Source organism: Trachymyrmex cornetzi, unplaced genomic scaffold (assembly GCF_001594075.2).
Source record: "Trachymyrmex cornetzi isolate Tcor2-1 unplaced genomic scaffold, Tcor1.1 scaffold16, whole genome shotgun sequence".
NCBI lineage: Eukaryota > Metazoa > Arthropoda > Insecta > Hymenoptera > Formicidae > Trachymyrmex > Trachymyrmex cornetzi.
The window spans coordinates 350,511-371,794 of record NW_017296201.1 but is presented as its reverse complement, the minus strand read 5'-3'; the positions used below and the strand labels follow the sequence as shown (position 1 = coordinate 371,794).

At 31.2% G+C, this 21,284-nt stretch overlaps 2 protein-coding genes across 7 annotated transcripts in view; one reads left to right on the top strand and one right to left on the bottom strand.

Moving 5' to 3' along the window:
- Positions 1-139: 139 nt before the first annotated feature.
- Positions 140-10,865, bottom strand: LOC108758915 (WD repeat-containing protein 26). 2 transcript variants are annotated; one of them, XM_018504145.1, is made up of 11 exons: positions 10,323-10,865; positions 9,702-9,950; positions 8,461-8,620; positions 7,526-7,696; positions 7,177-7,350; positions 4,343-4,531; positions 2,628-2,894; positions 2,120-2,265; positions 1,832-2,040; positions 1,495-1,686; positions 140-1,362 (listed from the first exon to the last, which is right to left on the bottom strand). In XM_018504145.1, the coding sequence occupies exons 1-11, from the start codon at positions 10,334-10,336 to the stop codon at positions 1,307-1,309; spliced, it is 1,827 nt and encodes a 608-aa protein (XP_018359647.1). In that variant the 5' UTR covers positions 10,337-10,865; the 3' UTR covers positions 140-1,306. The 2 variants fall into 2 exon arrangements, with proteins under 2 accessions (XP_018359647.1, XP_018359648.1); XM_018504146.1 differs by having other exon boundaries at positions 4,343-4,528.
- Positions 10,866-11,234: 369 nt separating this feature from the next.
- Positions 11,235-21,284, top strand: part of l(2)gd1 (lethal (2) giant discs 1) — a 15,709-nt gene continuing 5,659 nt past the window's right edge. For 2 of the 5 annotated variants that reach the window (XM_018504117.1, XM_018504114.1), the window contains exons 1-9: positions 11,235-11,388; positions 12,156-12,300; positions 12,682-12,794; positions 12,876-13,224; positions 13,588-13,956; positions 15,012-15,353; positions 16,788-17,149; positions 17,313-17,488; positions 17,772-18,038. In XM_018504117.1, the coding sequence (XP_018359619.1) occupies positions 11,332-11,388; positions 12,156-12,300; positions 12,682-12,794; positions 12,876-13,224; positions 13,588-13,956; positions 15,012-15,353; positions 16,788-17,149; positions 17,313-17,488; positions 17,772-18,038 (2,180 nt within the window). In that variant the 5' untranslated portion in view covers positions 11,235-11,331. Of the gene's footprint in view, positions 11,389-12,155; positions 12,301-12,681; positions 12,795-12,875; positions 13,225-13,587; positions 13,957-15,008; positions 15,354-16,787; positions 17,150-17,312; positions 17,489-17,771; positions 18,039-21,284 lie in introns of all 5 variants that reach the window. The other 3 variants (XM_018504116.1, XM_018504113.1, XM_018504115.1) reach the window with 2 other exon arrangements.

Genomic DNA, 21,284 nt, shown 5'->3' with positions numbered 1-21,284 from the left:
TTGAGCAGTATATGGAGAAACCTATATAATACTATTTTATGTTTCTATATTATATAATTATTGAATTTAATAAATAATGGAAAAACATCTTTTAGTACATGGCAATTAATAAGACGAGTTCAATACTTATATTTTTCCGATATTACCTATGTATATTCATCATTTCAGATAGTGCAATCACATGTAAATAAATAAGTTTTTCACTTAAAAACATTTTTATAATTTATGTTAGATGCTTCATTGTAAAGTTACAGCCTAATGATATACATGGACTGGATAACTTTTCTTGCACTCATGCACTTACAATCATGATTATGATTCTAACTAAAAATTAATATATAATTAATTCTTTTATAAAAGCCTAAACAATAAAGCCACTTCAGACAAATATCGCTTTTTATTTCTACAGTTTGGTGTGCTGCTGTGAACGCAACAAGATCGTTTCTCCATCAAATATTTTCGAATTTTTGTTCCAATCTACAAAGTTCAATAATCCCTTGTGAGATCACAATATTTGAAATTTCAATATTTATTCTCAATAAAAGACGAAAATTACGACATCACATATCAAAGATAATGTTTGAGTCATTAATCAATAAACCACTTAGAATAAAACTCTAGATCTGAAACTGTTATATACAATATTTATTGATACAATTATAGTCAAATTTGACAAAATTCCTGTCAAAACATAGTGTTTCTACGATACTGTCCCAATACATGGATGCATTCCATATTCTTGTTTATATAATTTTATCTTTACACAATCCTAAGACGGAATTTTCTTGGTTTTCTACTCTGCCATATGACCTACTTTATATCATATTATGCTGCGTCACATATTTTCGATTATTAGCTCCGACGTTAAATCATTCAAAATTTTAAGATAACACAACGGCTGCCATATATATATGAATGCATGTAAAATATTTAAAGGTACTATAAAAAAAGAATACACACAAATGTGATAATTACGCACAATGGTTGATTTTGGTTTTAATAATTGCAGGCAATTTAGCAGTTGTTGCTAAACATATACATTCCTCTTGTTACCTCTGTATGTGTGTGTGTGTGTGTGTTGTGTGTGTGTGTGTGTGTGTGTGTGTGTGTGTGTGTGTGTGTGTGTGTGTGTGTGTGTGTGTACACAGTGGATGATTAAGATCGACAAGAGGTATAGAAGAGCAACTGCTACAAAAGGCAGTAAAATGTCAGTATGACAATCAACAGGACAGTACGACAGTCAAATGTCAGCATGACAGTCTTTTGAACACCATGAGGTCATGGGAACACTGAGAACTGTAATTCGCTACGATACCATTTCGTGCCAACCGCTGCTATTTGAAGAGTTGGTTTCAAGCGAAACTGAAAGGATAAGAAATATGTGAAAAAGAAAGGAATGCGAAAGATAGTATATTAATATGATATATTAGAGCAATTCTTTCATACATGAAAAAAGTGTATCTTAGATTTTATTGTGTAAAAACTCTCTCTTACCTGTTTTATCATTTTCTCCATCTGAAGAATACGATCTTGGGCCCCATATCCTTACTGTAAAATCATCCGATACGGAAGCCATCATTTGGTGATACACAGGATTCCATGAGACACAACTGACTAACCTACTGTGTCCAGTAAGAATCGCTATAGGCAATTCTCTTTTGACATGCCATACATACACTTTATTGTCTGTAATAAAGTAGAAAAGAAACAATTATATTTGTTCATAATTATTAGTCACAGTTGTTGCATAATTACTTTTCTTTAAAGAAAACTAAACAGTATATAATGATGTAATGTATAAAAATACATCTTATTTTTGCATATGACAAACCTTCACTGCCAGAGGCAATAAAATCTTGATTAACTCCTCCGAAACAGCTATGGATAGTAAAATGTCCTTGAGTGACGCCTTGAAAACGCCTTATAAGGCATTTATCTTCTAAATCCCAAAGATGCATACCTTGATTTGCCACATTAAGTAATACGAGTCGATCTGTTCTGTCTACGCTAAACGACATAATGGGATGATCCTCTTGTAATCTGTAATGATGCACAGAAATATCTCTCAATAATTTTGGTCACAAAATAATACAGGTTATCAATCATTATTAAATCATACATAGTAGCATCGCCTAAGTCGTCGAAAGTATAGCTGCGAATTCTGTGATGTGAATCAGCCGCTAGAACAGTCCTCCCGTCACTGCGACACCACAGACATTTTACTCTTACTCCTTCCCATGAATCAGAAACATTGCCGTCCATATCCTGAATATTTTTATATTTACAATGTATTCAATTAGAATTTAATACATCGAAAAAGAATGTTTGGTATGTTTAATAAACTTTTTAAATTTTTCTTGTTAACTATTCGGCTGTAAATGTTGTATGTATATATTGTATATATCTAGTAAGGATTACAAATTTCAAGATAAATCAAATTTTTAACTAAATAATTGAAACATATTTCGTTATTCAATGACATTGTTATTTTGTAGTGATTGGAAATTTTGGACAATATTTTGTAATTGGAAAGAATTAATATTTTACTTATTGAGAATTTTTTAAAAATAGTTTTATGTTTCATAATATTAATATTATAAATTTTATTTATTTTGAAATTAACGTACGCATTGATAAAATTGACCACGAATTCCTCCCGTCACAAATTTATTCGAATCACGATGCCAGGCACAAGCTGTCAGCGAGTCATCCGTGCTTTGTGTCAATTTTACGCGTAATTCGCAATCAGGCGTATCGATACTCCAAAGCCATAGTTCTGGGCAATCTTCAGGACCGCAAACAATTAGATGATTGCTATCAGGGCTCCAAGCAAGTAGTCCTACACCATATGTATGACCCTCAAGTGTTTTCCTATGCGTCACTTTTAGTGTTTCCTACATTACATTTAAACAAGTATTTATTAATTATACATATATTCGGAAACAAAACTATATAAGCTATTTGCTACTAAGCGCACTCATTTTAAATTGTAAATTTTTTAATTAGTTTTTTAAACAAAAATTTTGAAAGAGGTCTTTATTTACTACAATTTTCCAATTTTCAACATTATATATTTTTATATATTATTATGTATCAACTAAATCTCAAATTTCTATCAAAGTGAAATCAAAGTCTTGAAATTGTCTAAAAAATAATGAATAAAGTATTCGAATAAGACTCACCTAATTAATTTCATATTTAAAAAATTCTATTTATGTGGGAATATTGAAATAAACTAAGTGGAGAATCAAATCTTTCTTTCATTTACTTACAAAAATAAAATATATTGTTTATATAGAATAGTTGTAAATGAATAAAAAAAAATTTTTTTTTAACTCTGACATTGGGCGTTATTATACGCATGAATATAATAAAGCCCAAATAAAAAATTAATTAGAAATAATAAAAACAATAAATATTATCTTTCCAAATCAGTTTTAAAATGATTATTAATCATGAAAAAGAAATTCCTTAGGACTTACTCTACTATCAAACATTACGATTATCTTTAATATTGTCTGTAATTAACTCTAATACTTTAGAAATTTCTAGCAATTTGAATACAATTTTAACTTCTTAAAAAATAGCAGCATTATAAAAATCGTTAAGGTGCAGCCACAATAGAAGGAATAAGGAATTAGGAATAAGGAATAAAGATTTCAGCCTATCAGATATCGGATACACCGGAATACACGGTTTCTGATAGGTTGGAATCTTATTTCTTATTCCTAATTCCTTATTCCTTTTATTGTGGCCGCACCATTATTCTCTGGTATAAGCTACACATAACAAACAAATAACAATAGTCATAATAATAATTACATAATAATTACAGTGGGCCTTATTTAATAAATACATTGCTTAAAAAAATACTTATATTCATTTAAAAAAAAAAATTTATTTATTTATTATTTTCTATAGCTAGGAAGTTGAATAATATTATAATGTATTATAATAAACTATGAAACAATGTGTGTGTGTGTGTGTGTGTGTGTGTGTGTGTGTGTGTGTGTGTTGTGTACTGATAAACTTTGCAGCGAATTGTTGGGATTAAAGAATTGGAATCGATAGCAACAAGTTTATTTATTAGAAAAAACTTGTATGTATGAGCCTAAAAATGGCTCAAAATAGTTTATTATTCGTTTATTCTTTTTAAAATTTATTCTTAGAAAATTTTTTGTTTTCAATCTTTTGTTATTCAAAAATTTAGATATTTAAGTTTTTTTGAAAAAAAATCGTGTCAAAGTTGATCAAAAAATTCACAAAAAATTTTTTTTTTTTCAAGAGAATACAATATACACACACTGTTAACGCGCATACAGTATTATGTATGTATACTCACTGGATCTACATCCCATATAATTACAGTCATATCTTTAGAACCTGTGGCGAGCTTGAGACCATCGGGTGAGAATTTGCAATACCAAACTTCGTCGCAGTGATCGTTGAGTACCTGTATGGTATGGCACGGAAATTGTTCCTCGCCACAATTATGATCCACAAGTAGAGAGACATTTTCTAGATTTGTCTGCTTTACAAGAAAAATCATTTTATTATGAAACATTGCATGAGACATTATCGAGAATAATTTTAACAGGAAAAGTACATATACTTATTCGTTATGTGTATAATAATAATAACAATAAAATAAATCGCTTTCACAGATGTCTTTGTATTGCACAGAATCTCAATTTAAAAGTCATATGTACATCTACAACTTCGAAAAATGAGAAAGGTTTTATAAAAAATTTTTTTGCATATATATCTTATTATATAGCAAAAATTTCGCAGTTATAAGAGAATATATACAATCAAAAAATTAATGTTTTATAAGATATCTCAAAATATCAGCATTGAAGTAAAATATTTATTTTTTAATAACTAACAGAACTTCAACAAGATATATTATTTTAATACTTTAACATGCAAAATAAAAAGTAGTACATTACGATACAAGTGCGCAAAGTCGGTGTTTCCCACACGAGCGAAGTTTGTCGCCCGAGCGAAGCGAGGGTGACAAAAAAGCGAGTGTGGGAACACCTACGCAGCGCACGAGTATCGTATACTATTTTTCCTACTATCGTGCTCAAAGTTCGATTTTGCACACGCATTTGCGCAAAGTATCACTTTCCCACACTTGTAGTTTAGCGTGCGGGAAAGTGATACTTTGCGCACGCAAATGCGTGTGCAAAATCGAACTTTGCGCACGATAGTAGGAAAAAAATGTTATGGAAGAAAATTCGCTGCTTTTTTTACATAACACGATACTTTTAAACAAAAAGTATCGATGAAGTTGCGTATATATTTTATAAAAAACACATGATACAAAAAAATTTGTTACATGCATCATATTTTGTTCTCCTAAAGTCTATTCTATAATGTGCTCTTTGTTTCCTGTTTCTTGTTTTTTTACCTTTTGCTTTTTTCTCCTCTGCAACCATTTCATCGATAATTGTATTTCTTGCTATGTATTTCTTGTTCCTTTCGAAGTTAACTTTTATCTCGGGCGATATAAAACAAAAAACCGGATAAGAAGTAAAAAGACAAGATGTAAACAATAGCAAAATGCAAGAAACAGGAAACAAAAAGCACATTGTAAAACAGGCTTTAAGCAGAACGGATAAAATTTTTGCCCCCAACCAGGAAGTGAAATGTGTATGTTTCTTTATAGTTTTTGGGCTGCAGAATCACGTGGAGCAATCAGTTTTCCATATAAACATGAAGGGAACATAAAGAATAAAATCCTTTATTCACATCGTTATAAAATTGCTGTCAGTTATGCTTTAATAATTTAAAAACTAATAGCTTCCGTAACGATGTGAATAAGGATTTTATTAACTTTATTTCAATGTACCAATTTTTTTCTTGAGTGTAGGATCGTTATGATAATTTTCGATTTTTCGAACATAAGGAAATGTAGAAATAAAACGATTCGGAATCGTTTTATTTCGATCAGGAATCGTCGATTCCTGATCGACCATGTGAAAAAGGTATACACACTTTTAACTATCTATTTCTTTACCTAAATAAAATATTCAAGAAATCGAAGAATATCTCTTATTTCTGAAAGAATGGTAGGTATGTTTAATTTTATGAATTTTGTAAGTGTATACATTTTCTTCACATAGCTTATGCAATTAATACTATTTCTCTTATCTTTTGATATTGTGTTGCAATTGCTGAATAGACATGTATCAACAATTTATTATGTATAATTACGTTAAAATTGAATTAATATGTGACATTTTTTTGGATTATTTGTTTTTTTACCGAATTTCATATATTCAACCTTTTCATGAAATTATCAATGTAGAAGAACTCTACATAATCATTGTAACATTGCTGTTTTAAAGCACTGTTAACTATAACATCATTTCATTCAATGGCACTACGGTCCAAATCGAACTCGATCTTCTCTGGAGATGAGATTCCAAAACAATAATTTTTCCGGAATTAGGTCGTTAACCTAATGTCGAATCTCCAACTTAGGGAATCGATGCATCTATTGATATATCTATTGATATATGAGACCTACAGTTTTTAACACCGGATCCGAACGGCGGTGGTAAATATACTCTCGATGGTTTGCCATTGCCTTCCGAGGGGTGGCAATCAAATCAAACTTTTGTGTTCTGGGTGGATTTGAACGCTGGGATTTTCGGCATAGAAAGTAGTCACACTATAACATCATTAACGCTTTAAAATAGAAATTTCAGCAGTTAGATTAGTAAGCGTATTAATTATGTCAATATTTAAAAGCGAGTTAGTGTACAAAGGCACTTTCGCTACCACACGCGCGATGTGCCCTGACTGAATGCACGAATTTCAGACACTACAATTGGCGAACTTTAATCGTTTATAATTTAAAAAATATTATAATCTTGAGATATTTTGTATCTTCGTCTTATCTTAGAATATTCCACAAAATCTGCTAGTGAAAGGATTCACACTCTTTCTGGGACACTTTGTGTATGTGTATACACACAAGCATGCACGCACGCACGCACGCACACATGAAAAAAATTGAAAGAAATTCTCGGAAAGATAGTTACAAAACAATCTAAATTCTCTAGCTCTATTTTCTTATAGTTACAAAATATAAAAATAAAAAGTAATATTACAAGAGATAGAGCATAGTTTGCGATTCAAATCGCAATTTAATTTATTAACATATACCTGCGAATGCGTTATATGATACGTGCAGAGTTGATTTTGCATTTCCACAGCTTGACAAAGTAAAGAATGAAGTCTGCGTGGCGGTAACATAATGGAGGGTGGCAGAAATCTTTGCAGTCTGTCCATAAGTGCAGCCCTGGAGGCTGCTCCTTTGCCATCCCAACCTGCGCGTGTCTGTCAACAAGTGTCCATTTGCTAGTGACCAAATTTTCAGTTATAAATTAGTTTCAACTATATTTTAAGAATGAGAAAGCTTCAGTTGTTGTAGGAACTTATTAGTACACGACCTAAATCAATAAAATGCCATACGAAATCTATGTTCATTATTTAAATCAAACATATGGAATACCTGTAATTCATCTCGTCCAGTGCACATCATAAATAAAGATAACTGGTGAATACGACCGGTATTATGCCCCAAGGGTGTAAGCTCATTGCGCAGTACATGTAACGCATCAAACACCATGCCTTCTTCTAAATATTCTAAATATTTTTGTTCTAGCAATAAGAATTTCATCTCCTACGGATAAGAAAAAGATGTTGATCGAATTGTCAATCTAATGTTTTACTAAAAGTTTGTCTGCAAATCTTCCTAGCTTTTTAAAATTGCGTTATCTTTCTTCTTATCATTATTTAGTATTTAAGTATTTAAATATATTTCAACAGTATTTTCTGTGTGTATGTATATATGCAACAAATTTTGGAACTTTGGAACATCAATATTCTACAATATTTTGTCCAAGGTTGGTCAAATTGTATTAAAAGTTATCAAAGGAAACGAAGCTATATATTTATGTATTAATTAAAATTTAAAAATAATTCTATTTTTCAAAGAGCATTTTATTGTACTAATAAGTCTTTTTTTTTTTTAAATGGTATATTTTTGTAGTGACTCTTCATTAAATTGCCATCAAATTTTGTTTACATTTTACTATCGTATTTGAGCAATATTAATGTTTACATCTGACTGTTAATTTAAATGTCAAACTGTACAAATATAATTTTCACTACCAGTTACCTTAGACGATCTATACGCATACGCGCGCGCGAATACGAACATTTCGCACATATACATACACATGGCAAAAAATGTATATATTTTTATCTTGTATGTGATAAATATACATGTATACATATAACAAAAAACTAATAAAAAATATATATAATAAAAAATTAATATATTTATTATACACTATATATAATAAAAATAATAAAAGATACATAACAAATATTTACATACAATCTATAAGAACAATCATCAATTATACGAGAAAAAAGATTTACCACTAAACTCTGGTTTGCACTATCTAAAAAAGACTTCAGTTCATTGAGGTCGTGGTCTGCTTTGTTCCAATCGCCATCCATAACATGCTGCCTAAATTTTGCAGCAGCGGGATGATCTAGACGACAGCCTGATTCTTGCATAAGCAAATCTGCTGTGCGACTAAAAATAATATCTTTTGTTACTCGTTAATCATAAATTATGATTTTCATATTTAATCTTATTAAAAATTTATGTAAGATCTTTTAAAAATTTGTATTAATAAATGTACAGACATGAGTATTTATACTAAAATAAATATAAATATTTTACCTGCCAAAGTTATTGAACAATAATATACAGGATGTTTTGTAAAAATCATAACAACCCTTAAGGGCAGATTTCTGAAATCATATTGAGACGAAAATTTTGACACCAAAGTGTCAAGGATATAAGTTCTTGAATTATAAACACTTAAAGTTAGCGAATACCACCTACAGTTCGTGCACTTAGATACAGTTGGATTTTCCGTTTTATCTGAACGTGTGAATTATCTTTAGGCGGTATGATTCGATAACTGCTTATAATTCAAAAACTATTAAAGCCTCGACATTTTGGTATTAGAATTTTCATCTCAAAATGATCTCAGGAATTTATTCTTAAGCATTGTTACGGTTTACTAAACATTCTGTGTATACACGCACACACACACGCACACACACACACACACACATATATATATATATATAATTTATTAATTCTTATCATTAAAGTAATTTAAGGACATAATTATAATTTTATTTAAACTTAAATCATTTATCATACTTATATGAAAGATAAAAATCTTTTAATGCTCTCTTAAGTTATCCTATATTATAAAATGTAAATATGTATAACTGACAGACATATATCCGTATCTCAAAGTACATTAAAATTACTTTCTATCATACAAATACAATTCATATAATTCTCTTGATAAATTTGAATTAATAAAAATAAAAAATTGATTATTTAATGTTATTTTGGTAAAATGATCATTGCACAAAGAGTGTGCATACGTATATACATGACATGCGAGTACACATACATGTGCGTATGTATGTGTATACATGCACATTTGTAATTTATGCTATAAAAAAAGACAAATATATTTAAAAATAATTAAATTGAATAAACTACTTTTTTACTTTTAGACTAAAGTCTCTTAACTGATCTGAAAAGTCTCTGATCTGAAAATAGTGAGAATTAATTATAAGTTACATACTCCAAACCAACTGTCTTTAAATGTTGTCCAATAAGTCTCACAATGTCTTGATTAGTTTTATCCATTATTTTTGGTGGTCCCAAACTCTGATTTATATCTCCATTCACACCATTAATGTCATTATCTGATTCTGGTAATAGATTGCCATTAGCATGAGGCCCACCAGAATCTGCCTTAGCACCATTTTGTTGCAGCCCAGAAGATACACCACCGTTTGAGGCCTGCTGTTGCATTACGCTGTCATGCATACTGGAATGTTACCCACAATGGCAATACCAGTATATTACCGTATTCACTTGAGGGCATATCAATTAGTATATCTTATATATTTGTATAGAATTGGAAATTAAATTTTCTCAAGATTTTCTATAATCCTGAGAAGTTTATATAAAAAGCACCATAAGTTGCTTGTTAACAAAAGCAATTGTTAACAAAAGAAAAAGTATAATTCAGCACTGATTTTATATTAAAGAAATGATATTAAAAAAAAGTTCTGGAAAGAAAATTAAAACAAAAAGTGATAAAAATATGTTTCGGAGTACTCCCGAATTTCTATTTTATTTAAATTGGACTTTGACGTGCTTACGCGCAGAAAAGTGGTGGAAAAAAAAGACAGATTACCGATAATTATCCATGTCCGGACTGGAGGAGTGGTGCTCGTCCGCTGGTCTTAGGGTAGTCGGTACAGAACTACGGGACCTTTTGCGCGGTGGCGGAGCGAGTCCACCGTCGTCCGACTCGCTGCTCGAGGCCAGGCTTATGCGCGTACCGCCCCGTTTTTCACACTATTATTGTCCCACGGGAGAACCGTTGGCGAATAGCGGCACGGACTAAGACTGGGGCCAGGATAGAAGCACGCGCGCAGCCACGATTGCGTGAGGAACGGAAAAAAGAGCCTTTCCCCCGTTTTTTCTCTCCTCACCACTTGTCGCGTCGGATTTTATAAGTGTTCCTCGCACTTCCTCGCGTGTCCTTTGCCGCGGACTAGTCACCGTCGCTATTCCCACCGTTTCCGCGAGTCTCGATGACGAATGTCAAAGGAAACGGGATCTGTCTGCCAAAACCGATACGAGTCAGAGAACAATGACTGCAACACAGCTGATACTTGTTTGGATCCGTCGTTTACGTCACGTCGTACTCTTCTTTACGGATAGATTAGCGATAGTCGCGCCTACTACATCCGCTCGTTACGTGCTCTCACAGTGGGTGCATTCGGTTCAGAACGACAACCGCGCTTCAACCGCTCCCTGAGTCCTCACTCAGCTCTTTCATCTCATTGGTCTGATCTATATTTCAGGATCCAATGGAACGTACCAATTAAATGAAAGAGCACTCACTGACCGCTTATATGCTGGATTCACCCTGCTATATATACATATAGGCTGCTTTCCAATCGCGTAATCTAACGGAAATAGAAATAGCAGTAAACTTATCCGTTTGTACTAAGGAGTTGGCAGTCTAGTAGTATATATAATCTGTGGTTCTGCTGAACGCAGCCTTTGTGCGCAGGACCTTACCCATTGTCTTGCATTCCTTACAATGTGGAATTATTCTACTCAATTCTCTTTTTGATTGATTGATTTCTGCTAATATCGGTAAATATTTGCATCATTGCGATTAATGAGTTAAAATGTTTGGCAAGAAAAAAGAACCAAGACAACCTAGACCAGTTGGTAGTTTAGAACAGGTATATTGTTTTATTCTTTTTGGTAAATTGTGTATCACACACATGCCGATATCTCTACAATGAGTCAGTAGTCGATAGTCCTAATTGGGGTTCTATAATAAGTTCTATAATCGCCAATCGGTCGTGAGAAGTTCTAAACGGTCCTAAATCTTAATTGGTGAAGTCAGCTAATAGCCAATTTGCACAACCAAGACTACCGATTTTCTTAAGACTGGCTAAATTTGATTTTATTCCTTTCCATTAGTCGAGCTAAATGACTCGTTGTACGTACAACTTGTAGATACGAAAAATTATAATTTAGATTAAAACTAGTTAATGGGCTTTCTGCAACAAATCATTATCTAATCTTTAAATCTTAGGTGATAAGAAAATGACTAATTGTAGTTGATTATTCTTCTCACATTTGACTATAATTGATCAGTTTCTTATGGCTTAAGACTTAAAGCTTAAATAATGGCTCATTGTAGAAAATCGATTAAGAACGCTTCCTAGGATTTTTCATTCATTGTAGAATGGAAAATCCTAGGAAGATTTCTGACTACCCCGACTCACTGTAGAATCAGCCTCTTGCATTTTGGATTATGATTATTGTGAATTATAATGGATTAGTAGTATATATTTGTAGTTAAAATATATAAATTTGGTATATCTTTATTCTGTACGTTTGTTTGTACATACCTTTGATTTTTATTAGATATTTTGTAATAAAATGTTTCTCTTTTTTATAATATGGTCATAATATTGCATAATGGTCATATTTTATATAGTATGGCATTTTTGAAGTACCTGATATAAATATTGGCAGTATCAATAATAACATGGAAGATGACGATGATGATGATGAAAGTTTAGAAGTTGAATTAGCTGCTTTGGCTGCTGGTAATGATACAAGTTATAAAAGCAGACGCAGTGGTAAGTTGGCTTTACAAATTTTGTATTTTATATTACAGAAATATACATAATAGAATAAGAATTTTCATAAATTTATAATATATAGTTTATTCTATTAATCTGTTATCTCTTTTCTTTTTTTTGCGCGGTGTCACCCGATGGTGAACATTAATGTATCTTCAATCTGTCACTTTAGGTTGTATGGCACAAAAGTCCATAACTTAAATTTTATAGAACAGTTTTTTTTTATAAAAATTTTTTAAATTTAAATTTCATTCATTTTTGACAAAGATATTGTATATATACAATTTTAAGCTAATAAAATACCACAGAACTTCTGAACCTATATACAAATGTTGTAGCTATATTTTATTATAATTATTATTTTGATAAATGTTATAGCTACACGCAAAAATGCTGCTGATGTAAATTTGGATGAAATGGTAGCTAATTGCTTAAAGGATACAAATTCTGATGAAGAACCGACTGAAGGAGATGACGATCCTGCATTATTGGTACAGTAATATATATTGCTTAATAATATATTACTATCGGTATAGTATGATTGATTACACTGAAATTTTTCATTGGTTTAGAGAGAGTTACAGACGCTCACAGGAAATAAAATTGTGACAGAAAAGGCAGATATGCCAGAATTAGTGAAAGAAGAACAAGCAGAATCTGATGAACATGAAATTAAAGAGGAAGATAATTCTATACCAAAACTAATCGAATTATTGCAAGAAAGGCTAAAAACTTATGAGATAGCTGAGGAGAAGGCAAAAAGAAACGATGAAACTAGTAGAGCTAGAAGATATAACAGAGGTATAAAAACATTGAAAGAAATGTTGGTTTCCGTACAATCGGGTGAAAGTGTAAACGAAGCTGACATTCCTCCAGCTTTGCCTCCTTCAGCTACCACTGAATCTACTGTTCAAAATATAGGTAGTACATATTTTTTTATGTATACTGTCTCAGATTTTTTTTACCTGTAAATTTGTTGATTATCTGTAATTAATCTTATATTTTACTTTAAACAAGAAAATTTTTGTATGATGTATAGATAAGTTTTTTAATTCATCGATTGATCGATTATACATAAATGCAGCTTTTATGGAATGGAGCAATCAATAAATTAAAAAACCTACGAGTTTGCATGTGAAAAAAATTTTGATGAGAAGATTAAATATATAACTTTGTATTTTAGTATTTTAATTCCTGGCTAAATGTATTCTATTTATTATTGTAATTTTCTAGATATTGGAAATTTGCGATATTGGCTTTTATTCCATGTATACTTTGTTTTTATTGCAGAAGAAAAAACATCATCGCCAGTGAAAGTTAATGAAACAATTGTAACATCAGATACCTCAAATAATGATAATCCTCCTGCAGTAGAAGATGTCACAGTTGATCAAGAAGCTTTGGATAAATTAAAAGAACAGCAACAAAAATATAAGACTGCAGCAGTTGCTTGGAAGAGGGCGGGTAACAAAGAGCAAGCGTTACAGTATGTAAAAATTGTAAAACAGTTTGATATAGTTATTGCTGCAGTCATTGAAGGTGAAAAGCTTGATTTGTCAGATATGCCACCTACCCCAATTTTACCTTCTCCAACTAGTACTGCAACACCAGCTGCAAAAGAAGAAAATGAACTTCAACAGCAAGGTGCTCCAGGTAAGATGTACACATTCTTCATAGATTGTAAAATTTTTTCAAATTTGTCATACATTTGTTAACGTTATGACACACGCACGCGCACATACACACACACACACCCACACAAAACCCAATTATCGACATTGCAGTTTGATCAAAATTTCCGAATTGACTAAATGGAATAAAAAATCCTTTTACAGGATTAAAGTAAATGCAATATTCTGACGTGGTGTAGTGGATTTTTTATTCCATTTAGTCAATTTGGAGATTTTGATCAAACTGCAATGTCGATAATAGGGTCCCTCCAGCATCCCCTTAATACGTGTCTGTGAAGCGGAGTTTATGTCGAGAACAAATACAATTTTTTAAATTGAGACCCTTATCATTTCTTAATCCAATGTGGCATTTAAAGCTCCCACCATCGTGATATTTGCTTTATATAAAAGCTTTGTAATCTGTACTTACGAAATTGTGATCCACAGACCAGTAGTTTACATGAACAAACAACGTGGAATTCTAAGAATTAGACTTAGATGTCTAATTAAAACTCTGTTTTTCTACGAAAATTCATGTATATGTGTGCGTGAGATATTGATTAGTAGTATATAGCGATATGTCAATGTGTCGTTTTTATTAATAAAACTCTAAAACAGCGATTTCATCAAAGTTTAGGCTAGCTCTCCCCCCTCTCTTCCTCTTCCTCTCCCCCCCCCCTCTCTCTCTCTGCTATGGAATCTCCTTAACAGATTTATTCAATGATATCCTGTTCAACCTATGTTCTTATTTTAAATTTCAGTCTTTAGGTTTGTCCTACTTTTGATGGCTTCCAGAAAATTAAAATGTTAATATTAGAGATAGTTTAGATAAGTTTTGATAATGAAAATTTTTTTCCCAGTTTCCACTATTCATTTTTAAGAAGAAAAGGTAATGTGAGGTCTGGTACACTCTGTATATATAAATTCGTATTTATGATACACAACAGAAAACTATACATAATATTCAAGTGTTGATAAGAAAAAAAGAAAAAAAAAAGAAAAATGTAATAATGTGAATATAAATTATTGTGTTAAAAGCTGGTCCAGCAAATTGCAACCCTGAGAATATAGAAGGAGCTCTCAAAGAGCGTCTCGAGGTATATAGAAGAACAAAAGTAGCTGCTGAAGATGAGGGTAACACATCTAAAGCTCGGAGATATGGTAGAATTTGCAAACAATTTGAGGATGCTATAAAGTTATATACGCATGGAAAGACAGTTCCGTTGGAGGAACTTCCTGTTCCACCTGGTTTTCCACCGTTAATATTGACTCCACAAAATAACGATATCACCGTGCAACCTACATCTGAGTCTGAATTGTCTGAAAATAACATTGCAAAAAAATCTGTGCAACCAAAACCACCTATTCCTCCTCCTAGAGGTAAAAAGTCGTCTATATAATTTACATTTATATTTGAAAAATATAATTCTTCATATTACATGTTTTGACTATAATATTGAGCCATTTTAAGATATTCAAATAAACGCAGAAATGTTGTAAAACGGGGAATGCGGTGATAGAAAATTATACTTGTAGATGATATGTTAGATGAGGGCTGATGACTCATCGCCTTATAGAGAAACAGAATTACCCACGAACGATTGATGGTAATTACTCGATAAAAATCAAAATAAAAAAATATATAAATTGTAGAAAGTATAAATTTGTTACAATAACTTATGATAATAAAGACAAATAAATCGTTACTCTGATAAAAAAAACTCACCGACAAGGCCATACAGTTATGTTTCGCAATATATTGAGAAGAATGCGTCAGAATGAGTCAGAATAGTTATAATAGTCAGTTTGAATATACATATATAATAGATGCAGTGTTAGAAACAGAGTTATCAAAAAGTAAAAATTAGAATCAAAAAGATAATCAATACAAATAATAGTCAAGAAATAAAAGTTAAAATGTATAATTGTCTCAACAGACAAACAACTGACTGAAAGAATAATAATTAAAAATTATTTTTGGCACTGCAAAGTCAAATCTTGTTTATACTCGATATATAAGTATGAAGGCCCTCTGTGTTTGTTTAGAGATTAAGACTAATTTTTTTTATTTTTAATATTCAGCATCTCGGAAATTAAACGTTTACCATAGCATGGTTCTTCGCCCAGAATTTTGATATTATCCTATTCAAGCTGCAATGTATGTTCTGTTATAACAGATCGGACACACACACACGTAGTTCAGCGAATGTGATTATGATGTTCTATTAATTCTTGTTAATAATTGTTGGCCCGTCTACCTCACATATGATACATCACAATCCTTGCACTTGATTTTATAAACATCATCTGCACATATAATTTTCTAACTTTTCAGTTAGAAATTACAGTGTTCCTCGTTCTACAACATCTCTGCGTTTATTTGAATATCTGAAGATGGCTCAATATTTTAGACAAAACGTAATATTAAAGATTTAAATTTAATTACGGTGTATTTTATATCTTGATTTATCTCTTTTTATAATTGATTTTTATAACTGACTCTTATATGCTCTTTCTATTACTTGTGTTCTATTCTTTATTAAGATACAAAACTATAAGGATACAGAACTGTAAAGAAAAATTGGGATAAGAATTAAAACAATTTTGTTGTTTTTGTGTAAATTCATCTGTTTTTATGATATTTATCTGTTAGAATATTTTCTATGAGTGCATTCTCACGCATATGCGCATGTATTATTTTATTCTTGTTGTTCACCGAGTATTAAAGAAAAATAAAATGATACATTATGCGTACTTTGCGTGAAATGGAACACATTAGATTTATATTCCCTTTATGCTGCGTTTTGTTATTAGGACAGAAATCAAATCAAAGGATTACATCGCGTGCAGAAAAGCAAATGCTACAATTGCAGTTACGGCAACGTGAATTAAGGCAAGCTGCTCTAAATGCAAAGAAAGACGGGGATATGGATTTGGCACGTGACTATTTAAGACAAGCGAAAGGGATACAACCTTTAATCGAAGCTAGTAAAGCTGGCTTGCCTGTTGACATGACTTCAATTCCATTATCACCTCTTGAAAAAGTAGAACTTAGTACAGCACAAAAGGATGAGAATTTCATCTTGATATCTTCCGAAAATTTCTCGGAGGATTTGAATGGGACAGACGATACAATTTATGAAAATCTTGAAGCTCAATTGATGAAACAAATTAAGGTGATAATTGAATAATTTATAGTGCAACAGAAAATGTAGTGCTATTTTTTATATTATGAAAAGATTGACATTTGCATAATTTATTAAATACCATCTTTTTTGGCTTAACATAAATTAATAATTATACAATTTATCAATCTTTATATAAGAATTGACTTTACAGTGGTGTTTGTCTACACGAGATCATTCAAAAGCATTGGGAGATGTTCCTGGATATAATAGATGGGAACGGCTTGCACTGAGCTACACACGAGATTTAGATATGCTGAGAGTTCGAAAACGTGATTCATTGCCACCACCACAACATCATTATGAAACAAAAACCTATCAAATAGTACAGTTAGTATACATTAGTTTTCTTATTGGTATATGTAATTTAGATATAGATATGTGAGGTTTAGCAAAAAAGAGACGAAATTACATTAGAAAAGTTGTACATTATTAAAAATTTTGTTAGTTTGTTTTTTATGCATTATGCTCTACGTGTTATGCAAGATTGTGCTCCTGTCCTAATTCTATACAATATATAATACATAATCTTATTGATTTCTTGTCAAATTATTTATTAATTTCTTTTTTATATTATACAGGTTAAATCTAAAAGAATTTATATTTTTTTCAGGAGTTGCACGGATTTAAACGATAATGATATAGAAATTTCGATAATTAGAGGAATCAATTATTCTCGAGAGGCAGACACATATGTAATGTATGAATTTCCATTTCCATTGGATAATCATCCTATAGATAGGACATTGACGATTAAAGATTCTGCCAATCCTGAATACCAAGCCATATTTTTGCTGAATGGTATTATAAATCGCACCTCTAGACAATGTCAGAGAGCATTCAAACGACACGCCTTGAAGTGTGAAATTTGGACGAAAGGGTAATTTAATCGTAGTGTTTAATATTAACTCTTTGAGCGGTATTGACACTTTTTGGCGCCAATGCGTTTTATATGACTCATTGAAGTGATTTTCCTGAAACGTAGAAGTTTTGAGATCGTAATTAAATTTGAAGTCAAAATTCAAAATGGTTGATAAAGTATGACGAGTCAAGAATTTAAAAAATGCATAAAGAGAGAGTGTCAACATTTTTTTTTAACTCTTCATTTAATAAGGATTTTTTAAATCGCAGAATATATACGCGCGCGCGCGCACACACACACACACACAAGAAGAATGTTAAGTTTTGGTCATTTTTGAATCAAAAGTGATACCTAAATTGATCATTGAAAACTGTGGGATCTTCTGAAACCAGAAAATAACAATTATTTAGCCACTAGGCCCGGAAAAAGTTATGAATATCGGGATTTATTATTGATTATCGAAATAGTTATACAATATGAGCGTTTGTTAAGCTTTGAACCTTTTAAAATAAAATTGATTGCACATTTGATCCCGAAAGACAGGTAGTAGAGACAGTCTACGTATGTTTTTCTAATCTTACTTTGAACGATCTTTGTATATATTGTAAAACATATCAACTAAAATAAGCAATAATAATGTTTATTTTGGAATTTTTTCATTTTACAGACCATCATATTGCATCAGCCATTTTGAATTTTTAAATTTTAATCATAAATTCGTTTTTAGAAACTTGAAATATCTTTATACACTCACTTTTACGGAAATCGAAGTATTTTTTTCTGTTCCCAAGAGAATACATTTTGTTCGAACATCTTGTCGCTCAAAGGGTTAGTTTAAATAAAAAATTTTAAGAGAGCTTTAATCCATACCACAAAATATTAGAATCTACAATTATATGATATCTGTACAAGGTGTCTATTTTAACTTCCGCATTGAAATATCTTGAAAAGTATAAAAGATATAGAAAAATGTTGAGAGCATCAAAATTTAACTGTAATATTGCTGCAATAGTTTAGTTGCGTTTCTAAGTTCGAAAAAATTAATTCGGTGCCCTATTCAAATGATTACATATATATTATATACAAATTCACATAGAATTGTTTAAGCATCAAAGATCCAGCTTTGACCGTTATGGACCTTTATTTCCTATTTCCTATTGGTTGTGTTTTTACATATACGGTATGTAATACAATTTTTATTGGTTTTGTATCTCTCTACTTAATATGCAAAATAACAATCATATCATGTAAAAAAAATCGTATAATTTCATTTTAAAAAGTGAATCTTTTGAAGTGAGTATCTTTTTGGTGCCTTCATCTAGAAAAAAAATACGTCCCCCTCGAAACCGTTCCACTTTCATCCAAAACATTTTTCCATATCTTTTCGAAATGTTTTGATGTAAAAGTTAAAATGGGTCACCTGTATAAATTCGTGATTATGATCGAATGGACACAATAAATTATTTTAATTTTTAAGCATTAAAGGCATCCTAAAGTCGTTTATTTTACGGATTTAATAACACATATGATTTATGTGTCATTGACTACACTACTTCATCAATATGCACACATACGTACAAATTTTCTAATTAACGAGATGGTTGCTTTTGCCTACAAATCGATTGTCTACAGTATCTTTTGTCTACAGTTCGATTGCCTACATGTATTATTGCCTACAGCTCGATATTGCCTATATACGCTTTCGCGCACAAATAAAAATTTTAGAAACGGAGCTACTTTTGCCTACATGTACTATTGCCTACAGCTCGATTGCCTACATGCGCTTTTGCGCACAAATATAAAATTAAAATTAAGTAAGAAAATGATTTATATTTTTAGGAAATCTGTCATGTGAACAGTGGGGTGTCAGCGTAGACAGTATCCGCTTGGAATATTTTTCCAAAAAAATCTAACCCTAACTAAACCATTTGTTGGTGTAAGGTAGCCCTTATTTCGCATGGAAGGTTGTGAGCTGTAGGCAATAATGTATGTAGGCAATCGAGCTGTAGGCAATCGAACTATAGGCAATAGTACATGTAGGCAAAAGTAACTCCGTTTCTAAAATTTTTATTTGTGTGCAAAAGCGCATGTAGGCAATCGAGCTGTAGGCAATAGTACATGTAGGCAAAAGTAACTCCATTTCTAAAATTTTTATTTGTGCGCAAAAGAGCATGTAGGCAATCGAGTTGTAGGCAATAATACATGTAGGCAATCGAACTGTAGGCAAAAATGATGTAGGCAAAAGATACTGTAGGCAATCGATTTGCAGGCAAACGGGATCCCCCTCTAATTAACTATAATTTTTTATATTAGGTATTTAAGTCTAAGAGCTCAATATTGTTTGTTCATGTAATTCCTAGTCCAAGTCAAGATCGTACAAAGTAAAAAACTTATATATGAAGCAAATATTATTACGAATTGATACCAGAAGCCGATAACAATACTTTTTAATTTTTCAACTCTTTTTGTTTTTTATATAAAATTAACCGGTTTGGACTATATAGTTTATACCTTAATTGTGGAAAAGGATTTTTTAATTTATATATAAAGGCAGCTGTGGAAAAATACTTGAGAAATAATTGGTAAAACGGCTTTAGGATTCCTTTAATATAAATATGAAGATTTATAATGCATGATTAATTTTATAATTCATTATTCTAATATCTCAATGTTATTAGATTATCTTATCTCATTTTTTTGTTGTCAAAGGGATCTTAAAGGGGTAGAATTATCAATATTACGAGTTAAGGAGTACTCCGAATTGGTCGTATAGGTTGTAAAATTCTTTTGTACAATTAAAATACACACAAAAAAAAGATGTGAGTCGATTTAACGAGAAATTTAAGAAAGTTTTTAAAAAAAAATACATTTAGGCCTATATTCTGTAACACTTACAATTAATGTCAGCAATGATATCGTTATATTGTCGTTGTGCAGCTTTTTTACCGTATATAAAATCTGTAATGATAATATAACGTTACTGTCATTGAAGGTGCTTTTACACAATTACAAATCGCTAAACGTAGATCGCAAATGCAGACGCAGAATGAAGATTTGCGTTTGTTTTTTCATTACGTACGGTTGGTTTTCATCTGCGTGTATCTTGCATGCAGTGATAGTCATTCTGCGTCAGCATTTACGAACTACTATATGTTTTACAATTTACAAATTATGTAGAGGCACATTAAGAGTTATAGAGGACTGTTTTTTATGGTTGAATTAATGTGTATTTTTGGAACTTAAAGTGAGGTAGGTATATGTTTG

Coding starts and splice junctions, on each gene's coding strand:
- LOC108758915 (XM_018504145.1), bottom strand. Junction 4,532..7,176: donor ATCATATAACGCATTCGCAG/GTATATGTTAAT, acceptor TTTCTTGTAAAG/CAGACAAATCTAGAAAATGT. Junction 2,895..4,342: donor TTATATGGGATGTAGATCCA/GTGAGTATACAT, acceptor AATGTAATGTAG/GAAACACTAAAAGTGACGCA.